Genomic DNA, 9,944 nt, shown 5'->3' on the forward strand with positions numbered 1-9,944 from the left:
ATCCGCTGCACTTGAAACACCTAACACCTTCTCCCCTCTCCGGACACTTAACACTTAGATGATCCTCACTACCGCAAATGAAGCATCTTCTTTTCTTCATTGCGTCTACAGATTGACTGGGCTTCCCGTTCTTCTGGGTTTTAGCCGGCTTCACAATCGACTTTGCTCTGCGACTCTTCTGCTCTTCGTACATCACTAACCTCTTCCTCAACTCTTTGATTGACGTAGCGCCGTACAATACAGCCTTATTGTTCTCGTCGTCTATTATTCCATCCACTATGTATTCCACCTTTGCTTCCTCCTCCATGTCCACATGGCTGGCTATTTCGAGCATGCGGTACATGTAAGCCAAACATGCTTCATCACTCTCCTTTTTTGTTTCTTCAAGTTTCCGATGAACTTGCCTACTGTTGACTTTCCTCGAAAATTCTTTCACTAGCCCCCTCTTCAACTCATGCCAAGTCCTGGCATGACACTCGAAGCTCGCAAATATTTTCGCTGATCCCTTCAGCAGCTTCCTCGCGTAGACTGCCTTCTGCCCATCCGACCACATGCACATATCAGCGACTTCCTCGAACGACTCGAACCATCGTTCGACATTTTCACCTTTGTTGCCACTAAACGACTCTAATGCATCTTCGACGTCTCTAAAACTCAGTGTCGAACCAACACATGCCCTTCGACAACATTCGTCACGGTCCTGATACACCCTTCGCGTACCTCTCTTGTATCCTCTGGCGTTTTTTCTGTCATCTTCATCCTCACTTTCGTCGTCGCTTTCTTCTTCCGACTCATCGTCGTCATCCTCCGGGTCGTCTCCTCGTGCACCATGCTCCCGTCCTACACGTAACGCAGCAAGCAGTCGCTCTACCAGCTCGCGTTTTCTGCCCGCTAGTCCCAGCCGTCGTCTTCTCAGTTCGTCTTTTAGTTCAGATGTTCGCATCTGAACCACCTGCTCGTCGGTCAATCCTGCTTCTCCTGTATCGTAGTCAGCCATTGTTCTCAAATACCACTTTCACGAATAAACCGTCACTTAAACTCTTCACTTGTCACTTGGCACTCTAAATCCCGGCTGAGCCCCCAAAAATATGTAGTAACTTGTGGATTCTTAGAGTAAGTGATAAGTGATGATGGTAGAGTTTAAAGTTTAAGGTATTTTAATGAGTGATATTCAATAACAAAGGACAGACTACGATATCTTCGCACGCCGACTCACACTCCGTGTCCGCTCAACTCGCACTCTGCTTCTCGACTGCCCCTTTCTGGCCGTTGTCGCATTCTGTTGTCCTTTTCCTAGGCCCACCGCACACGTGTTCCGCAGACGCTCGTGGCCAGGGTCACGTAGGTCTTTTCCACGAAACTATGCACTTGAAAAGACCGATGACACATTGATGGGCCCGACGGCGCCTCGGCTCTCGCGACATTGTTCATAGTTCGCCCGATATTTCCCAGGCCTTTCGTCCACGATACTACATGTACATATGCAATATGAACGACAGTTTGTGTAATAATATGTACCACTCTTCTTAGTTTACTTTTGTATATTTTGCGACATTTGATACTAATTTTATGAGGAATGTACTTACACTTTATCTTTGTAATTAAATGTGAAATGAAAGAAAAGAAATGACATGAGAAAAGGAAATTCGATGTATGAGTATATACGAATTGACGGAATTAAAATTTAACGCTGTATTTAAATAGAAGACGTGAAATATCTTGTCATCTTAAAATAACTTCCTAATAATCATTCCTATTCTTTTACATAAAAACATTTTTCGACTGTAACTTAAGAAAAATGTCTGCTAACGTGAAACGTGCCAGAAAAAATTAACAACTTCCATTAAATTGGCAAATTTCTCATTAATATCGTAAAACTCGCGTTTACAAAGATCAGATCAGTGTACATAATATACAAAACAAATGCAGAATATATAAATATAGCACATACGTTCTGAATTATATTCGAATTGGGCAGGGTAACCAAGTGAAAATATGTAAATTTCACGATGTGTAATGTACACTTTATCGAACTTGTAAATAGTGTAGAAATAGAATATTTTACACGTAACAAAATATACAAACGACAATACACAAGTTAAATTATTTGTTAGATCCATGTATAACAAGCATAGTACAAAAGTGTTTTAGCTTTATGTACTGGTAATTATGAGAAATACCAACTTAATAGATGTATTTGGTATGTACCTAGTTAAGAAAACAAATTATTCTGAACAGATAAAGCGTTTAGTAGCTTGTGAAGTATGAATTTTCGAAAACGTAAGTATTTTATATCTAAGTAGTTAAGAAACGCGAGCAAGGGAAATCAAACAAAGGAACAAAGTTTTTTTGTTTAAAAATATTTAATTTGTTGTTCTATTATCCGAGGTTAGAAGCGATAATGTACAAAATCTGAATAAATAAGATTCCTCAATATTATTGAATTTTAATTCTAGGGTAAAGTAATATATCCGCATATTTTATTTATATACAATATGTATAAATAATGATGTGATTTGACTAATTTTGTTGAAAGAATATTTGTACTTTTTACGTAAAACTTCAGTCTTTTACAAACTTTCTTGTAATTAATAAACCAGTAAACACAATATTAATAAAATCTATTAAAATTATAAACAAACTCATAAGTTTTAATTTTAGTCCTTAAAGGTTGAAATATTTTGCCCCAATGTCGAGACACTTGTTTTAATCCAAAACATTACTATACTGAATCGATAATGTTGCATGTGCCACGAAAATGATGATAGTGTCAGATAACTTGTTGTGAAACGAAAAAGCATTGCATGTACATTTTTGTTGTTTTGTTGACCATGAGTTTGATGATCTTTTAAACTTGCCCACAGCTAAGAAATCAAACAGTATATCTAAACGAAATTAATTTCAAATTATTTTTTAGGTTCTAAGCTTTTATCTAATCTTTCAGAAGTTGCAAAATTTATTCCACAAGAGTCTTTTTTATCATAACCAAGTACACATCTTAAAACCATTTAAGTCTTCCTTAGTAATTTCTTCTTATCTTTAATAGTAACGAAAATAATTTAGATGAACGTTTTAAAATTGACACCCTGTATATTAAAAATAAAAGATATATTTTCTTCATAATTGGATAGGCTTTTTACAATGGCAATGTACAAATATCAAAATTGCAATTATACTATAACATATGTATATATATAAGCTTCACATTTAAACACAAGATTCTTTATTATATTTTTTTAATACCAATATTTTAATAATTATAACAAGGGTTTTTTAACAAGAGATGTATAACATTGTATACAAATTTTCAAAAACCTATAGATAATTTCAGTTATGCTCTTGCATCATTAATTGTTGATGGAACTCTTACCTCAATTCCATCTAGTTCCTTAGACATTACTATTTGACAGCCTAGCCGTGACCTGAAATTAAATATTATATAACTGAATATGTCAATAAATATATTTATTGCTATACAAATTAATACTAATACACAATAAGATTTCTATTTATCCATTTGAAAATCAACATTGTAAATATGCTAATTCCAACATAGATTTGTAATGATTATAGGGTCATAAATAAAAAACTATGAAAATTTATTATAATTTCAGTTTCGTAGTATTCAGAGATAGCGATTTGAAATTCTACATTGAGATGCAGATTTCGAAATACCCAATACTAACCTGTTTTTACATAAATTTACAAAGAAAAATTCACTTTATAAAATATTAAAAGGTAATAGAATTAATAATGTGAATGATTTGATACTGATTATTATGAACTAACGTATCTGTTAATTCATATGCTCAATCCAACATGTCTAATTCTTCATCTGTTGGTTTGTCAGGAAGTGCATCATAAACTTCTTTCGAAAATATTAAATGGCACGTACTACAAGTTAATGTTCCTTCACAAGCACCTATATCAATTATATTTTAATATTACAACATACTTATATAACAAAGTATCAAAAGTTAAAAATAATAAGAATATTAAACTTGATAAAAATGAAAATTTTCAAATATTTTCTACCTCAAAATTATTTATTTTAAATTAAGTAAATTATGCTTCTTTAAAACATACCATATCCATCTAAATCAATTTCATTATTTACTACTATGTCTAATATAGTATCTCCAACTTTCCCTTTTGCTTTGATTCTCTCTCCACTTGCTTTAACAAACGTTATATTTACTCTGAAAATAATATTTATGAAAGATAAAAATTATCTCAATATAATTATTTTCTTTATTTTTTGTGTTTCTTCAATTAATCTTCTCTTAATTATACCTTAATTATATGTATCACTTATGATAATAGAAATAATTTAAAAATAAGATATACTTGTCTTAATAATACATAAATAAAATTCGTATATCATATATTTATAACAGTGTTATATTTTTAGTTGTTCATTGTCAATGTTGTTCTTATTAATACTATTCTATTAATACTATGTTATTTTTCTAGATGTTATACTCCTACAAAGAGAAAAATTTCTTAGACATTATTATTAGCATTATTATTTTGACACCAATTTTATATTGGAAGGTAAGTACTGAAATTCTATTAAAAAAAGAAGGAAAGCACAAGAAACTCTGTATCACTTACTCTTGTTTTTCTGAAAGTGGTTGCGTGGTCGATATTCCTCTTGTTGCCTGCAAAAAGGGCAACGTTGTGTTGCTTGTATATTTTGAATAATTTGATGCAATACCGAGAATTGATCTCGAAAATTTTTGTAATTGATTTACTAACGCCATTCCACTGTCATAAATATCATGAGTATGGGACACCCTGACCGAACACCAGATAAGTATTGCGGAAAATATCAATTGTAGATCAATTGTACTTTGTACAGAAACTTTTACGGCATTCTTCGGCTGGTATACTGGGATGTTCCTTTACTGTGATAGGTTATAAAACGGTTCCTAACACAAGTGACGTATCTCTACCGGACACGTGCTCTTCGGGCCACACGTTTTATGATACAAGACCAGCAAAATGATCAATATGTAATTTTACATATCTTACATTTTTTCCAAATGAAATATTGTTTTTATTAAACGTTTAAAACCTCAGGCAACATTTATTTCATCTGATTTCAGTTTTACAAATATATATCTATAATACATATCTGTATAAATTACGGTCTGGTTATATCAAACAGGGACCGACACTCGCTAGGGAAAACTGCCCAAAAATTGAATCGTAAAAACCAATATGAAAGACAACAAATTTCTCGTTCTGCGGAACAAATAGAAATGAGCAGAGTATCTTTATCTTTATCTGAGACATTCAAAGCGTATCACGCATACGCTAAACCTGAAGAAAACTTTCTTGTCTTCCATGTTCATTTTTCCCTTTCCATTTCCGAACGGTTTCTTCTATATTTATTTATATGTTCGTGATTGATGCTATTGACAACATACAACTAAGGGGAAATACGAATAGTAATAAATAGATGTATAATTCATTATGCAATTTTATAGAATTAAATCTTATTTATCTTCAGATATAAAAACTATATTTACCAGCTGAAACACTAACGCATATGCAGTATAATATAATCTACTTAACAATCTCGTTTTAGTTATAATATGTGATTAATTCTTTTGCTATTTCGCTATAAACAGTTTTTTGTGCATACAATATTTTTTTATAGTATTCTAATATATTGTTAGATATTGTAAAGAAAGTAAAATACAGTTATTGAAGTCTGGGAACATTCAATGTTAACCTTGCTTCAAAAAATAATCTTTCGAATGAATGGGGAATAGATTTTTAGTATTATAGTTGGTATAATGTCATCATTGTTTACAATGTGTTAGAGTTAAAGAAATGAGACAAATTAATATTTCAGAAGCAAATTCAATATTTAAATGATGTTATTTTAAAATGGCAGATGATATGAATGTTCTTTTTATACGAGGAAATGGAAACGTATGTATGGTAATGGAAACGTAATGGTTTTAATATTATTTTAGTACAAGATCTTAGCATAATAGTAATTAACAGTATCCATTACCTTTTAGTCAATTTTTGAAAAATGACATATATGATAATTTGCAATAGTTTGATAATAAAATACTTGTATCGATATTAATAACGTATAATTTGCTATCTCAAAAGGATACAGACACAGCCAATGATAATGTTTGGGACGATAGTGCATTAATAGAAGCATATGATAAAGCAATAAATTTAGCAAAAGAAGAAGTTATCAAGCGAATGGGAATGGATGTTGGAAATTCTCAACCGAAAGAAAACCTACAAAATCTTAAGCAGCCTAAACACGCAAGTAAATTACACAAGGTTGTGATTTTGATAGAATATTACAAATTTGATACAGAATATTATTAAATATATTGATTAAGAAGCAAATTATTTTATTTTGCTATTTACTTATATTTATTTGTATACACATCTTTTCTCTATAGAAATGGATCATAGGAGCACCTTGTCATGCAATATACTCAGAGGATGGAGAAATTTATGAAGCTATAATATCAAAAATTTACGAAAACAATGGCACGTGTGTTGTAAAATTTGCAGGTAATACCTTTAGCATGATGGTTATGTCAATTAAGAAATGTACTAAAAATACATATATATATATGAAGTAAAGGCTTTCGCATAGTCTATCACAGTGTCATTCAGCAGGTCCTTAACTGGGCAGGAGTACCTGTCAATGTCTATGGGGAGACCCGTGGGATATAGGGTCATGAACCATAAACATGCATGTTACTTATTGTTCATTATTAGCTGCTTGGAGCTAACAACATTTATATGTCGGAGATGAAAGAACACCGGAGCCTTTGGAATTTTGGATAATCCCGCAACATTGTAACCTAGAGTCTACTATAGCTGTAATTGAACAATTGTAGTTATTCAACCCGATTGTAATTGTTCGAGAGTCGTGATAATGAGCTTGGGCTCGAGGCGACAGTCAGTCGCCGAACGTAGCCGCGGTCACGGGATGAACGCTTTGTCTAACAAAGGTATGGAGTAATTCTATAGCTCTCCTTAAAAGAAATATTCGTGGCGACACGCGACAGTAAACATTCCAACGGTTTCTGTCCCGTGGCTCGCCACACGCAGACCCTATTCTTCGAGTAAGATGATTGCCAGATGTCGATGCGTCTCCGCAGTACATGTTCGGCTAGCTCGAGGGCCCGTTATAAATCTTAAGGTTTAGTTAACTAAAGTCCTTCAAACAGACAAACAGTCTTTGTCCCAACTACGGGAAGATAGGGGAGACATATTTTTCAACGAGCGGCGTCTCCCACTAGCAACTTTCCCTCGAGGGCGGCTAGCATCTTTTTCTAACCACCGATATGGAGATTGACCAATTAGCAGCAACGCCAATTTCCCTTACTTTCTGAACGAAGGCTTTTCTCGACGAATCCGATGATCTCGTGTCCTTAGACACACCCCATTATAGTTTTCCTCTGTGGCATGATCGGGACGGGAAAGACATTCTTTCTTGCGGCCTCATTGATGAAAGGAGTAACTCTTTACGACCAGTGAATATTACGCGTCCGACTTAGATTTTGTGAGTACGTTCATCTATCATCCCGTCGACCGCGGATTCGTTATTGAACCTAGGATCATTGTCATTAGTTTCTCGAGCACCTAACTACCGCGGTTACTTGTCCGGTTCTATAATAATCGTATTTGCACTAGTCAATGTCTTCTCCATTGCATAACGACAACGTGTAACCCAAACGAAGATTCGTTTCACGCCCCTAACCCTAATTCTAATGTAAACCCGACATATACATATACATTTATGCACGGGAAATTCTAATACATTGCCTGTAAGGACAGTAACTGAATGGCACTCAGTCATTCTATTAAATGACAAAAATTTCTTTTACTCTGTGTTTAGGCTATGGTAATACAGAGAAAGTCGAGTTGAGTTCTCTTTTAGAATCAGAAGGTTTGCAAAGTCAAATAGCACAACAAAAGAAAGCTTTGGAAGAGAAATTCAATGAAGAGAACGACGAGACTTGTGAGACTAATTTTTCTACAAATGTAAATTCGAAAAAATATAATGTAGAAAAAATGGATTGTGACTCTGAAGAAGCAAATGCGTATAAACATCGCTTCATACCGGGACCATCTTTCAATTCGATGACTGATATAATGCCACCTGCACCTCCTTTACCACCACAATTAATGACCAAGTAAGTACAATTTAAAAATTCTAATGGAATGCTGAATACTTCTAATATTAATAAGTAATTTGGAATAAGTTTAACATTTTATTTGGAAAAAAAAATACGAAATTTTAATAAAATGTACTAGATTACCAGATAATGATACAGACGCACTTTCAAGTATGTTGATGTCATGGTATATTAGTGGTTTTCACACAGGTAATTATTTCACATAAGTATTTTATTGTATATTAAATTTTCAATGGACTATGTTATTTCTTTTGTAGGTTATTATCATGGTTTGAAACAAGCAAGAAACAATCAAGAGAACAGGAAGAACTGTTGATTATATCAATTTTTTCAATAACAATATAACGATAATATAAGATATTAAAATAAGATATTATAATAAGATATAAGATAAATATAAGATATTAATATAAGATAATATAAAATATAAAACTCATTGTATTTATTTACTTCAATTATTTGAAATAAAGAACAGCTTTATTTTCATATAAGACTTTATTTTTTTAAAAATAATTACTAAGATAAGAAAAACTAAAAAACATATTTTTGATAAAATACACTCACATATATATGTCGGGTTATAATTAGGATTTAAGGCGCGTAATGATCCTTTGTTTGAATTAGCCATTGTTTTTCGAAACAGAGAATATATTTACGTGAATAAACAAGATTTTACAAAATATTATGAATAATGAGTTTAATAAATAATAAGATTAACAAACGATAAGTTTAACTAATAATTAGATTAAAGATTAATAAGTTTAACGAACAATAAGAGGAACGAATAATATGTCTTACGAATAATGAATTTAACGTATAATGAGATTAACGATTGATAGGTTTCACGAATAATGAATTTAATTAACGCTATTAACAATGTTCCGGGGTTCAAACGAATCCACGGTCAACGGGATAACTCTTTACTATGTGTAGAATAATTTTAAACACAAAATACAATTGCTGAGACACTCGGTAAATTGCTCGATGTATCACTTTCCAAGGCGATCACACGAATGAATATCTGATGAAAATCTTTTTCGCTATACGACTGCATTTGTTTGTTATATGCTCGCTGGAAACATCGAGAAGGTTCCAATCGTTGTTGCTAGGCAATTTCTGTCAAAAGTTTGTTGTATACTCTTTGGAAACATCGAGAAAGATTCAAACGCCGTTACTAGGCAGTTTCTGTCTGGAGATTGATTCCTAATACAACGTGTGTCCCATTATATCGACATCTCTAAAGTACAATTCTATGTGATTTCTAGCGAGAACAATACAACCGATCCACACCTTCGTCAGGCAAAACGTTTATCCCGTGACCGTGGCTACGTTCGGCGACCAGTTGTCACCTCGAACCCACTTTCGCTTTCACAAATATCAAACAATTACAAATGACAATTGCTTAATTACAGTTATGATAAAATCTAGGCTAAAGCATTAGAAGGCTTCCTCAAAATTGCAAAGGGAAGGCTCCGGTTTTCCTTTCATCTCCGACATATATAATACAAGGATATAATACAACCGAACATTTTAAACTTAACCTATAGCGCGTGCGCGCACACACACGCGTACACATGACACACATGACACACATGCGCGGACACACATGCGCGCACACACATGCGCGCACACACATGCGCGCATACACACATGCACACACATGCGAATGATTTCTCGAACGATAATCCATTTATTTATATTTTTCAATATCTGTCCTTACGATTGCGTATTTATTTGTTCCACGTATCATAT

At 33.2% G+C, this 9,944-nt stretch overlaps 1 protein-coding gene and 1 pseudogene across 4 annotated transcripts; one reads left to right on the forward strand and one right to left on the reverse strand.

The window, feature by feature from the left end:
- Nucleotides 1-3,089: 3,089 nt before the first annotated feature.
- LOC117208613 lies at nucleotides 3,090-4,897 on the reverse strand (annotated as a pseudogene).
- Nucleotides 4,366-8,523, forward strand: LOC117208611 (survival motor neuron protein-like). Of its 4 annotated transcripts, none has more exons than XM_033449858.1 (6): nucleotides 4,366-4,554; nucleotides 6,133-6,315; nucleotides 6,441-6,555; nucleotides 7,892-8,189; nucleotides 8,311-8,381; nucleotides 8,450-8,523. In XM_033449858.1, exons 1-6 carry the CDS (start codon nucleotides 4,474-4,476, stop codon nucleotides 8,506-8,508), a joined length of 807 nt encoding a protein of 268 aa, XP_033305749.1. In that variant the 5' UTR covers nucleotides 4,366-4,473; the 3' UTR covers nucleotides 8,509-8,523. The 4 variants fall into 4 exon arrangements, with proteins under 4 accessions (XP_033305749.1, XP_033305754.1, XP_033305752.1 ...); XM_033449863.1 differs by lacking the exon at nucleotides 4,366-4,554 and adding an exon at nucleotides 4,931-5,015; XM_033449861.1 differs by lacking the exon at nucleotides 4,366-4,554 and adding an exon at nucleotides 5,497-5,952.
- Nucleotides 8,524-9,944: the final 1,421 nt, after the last annotated feature.

Source organism: Bombus bifarius, unplaced genomic scaffold, assembly GCF_011952205.1.
Source record: "Bombus bifarius isolate JDL3187 unplaced genomic scaffold, Bbif_JDL3187 scf7180000008141_frag, whole genome shotgun sequence".
In the NCBI taxonomy this organism is placed as follows: domain Eukaryota; kingdom Metazoa; phylum Arthropoda; class Insecta; order Hymenoptera; family Apidae; genus Bombus; species Bombus bifarius.

Excerpts from the sequence above, each read along its gene's own strand:
- LOC117208611 (XM_033449858.1), top strand. The coding sequence starts at position 4,474 with ATGTTATACTCCTACAAAGAGAAAAATTTCTTAGACATTATTATTAGC. Across the intron at positions 4,555-6,132 it reads CACCAATTTTATATTGGAAG|GATACAGACACAGCCAATGA; the intron begins GTAAGTACTGAA and ends CTATCTCAAAAG. Across the intron at positions 6,556-7,891 it reads GTGTGTTGTAAAATTTGCAG|GCTATGGTAATACAGAGAAA; the intron begins GTAATACCTTTA and ends CTCTGTGTTTAG.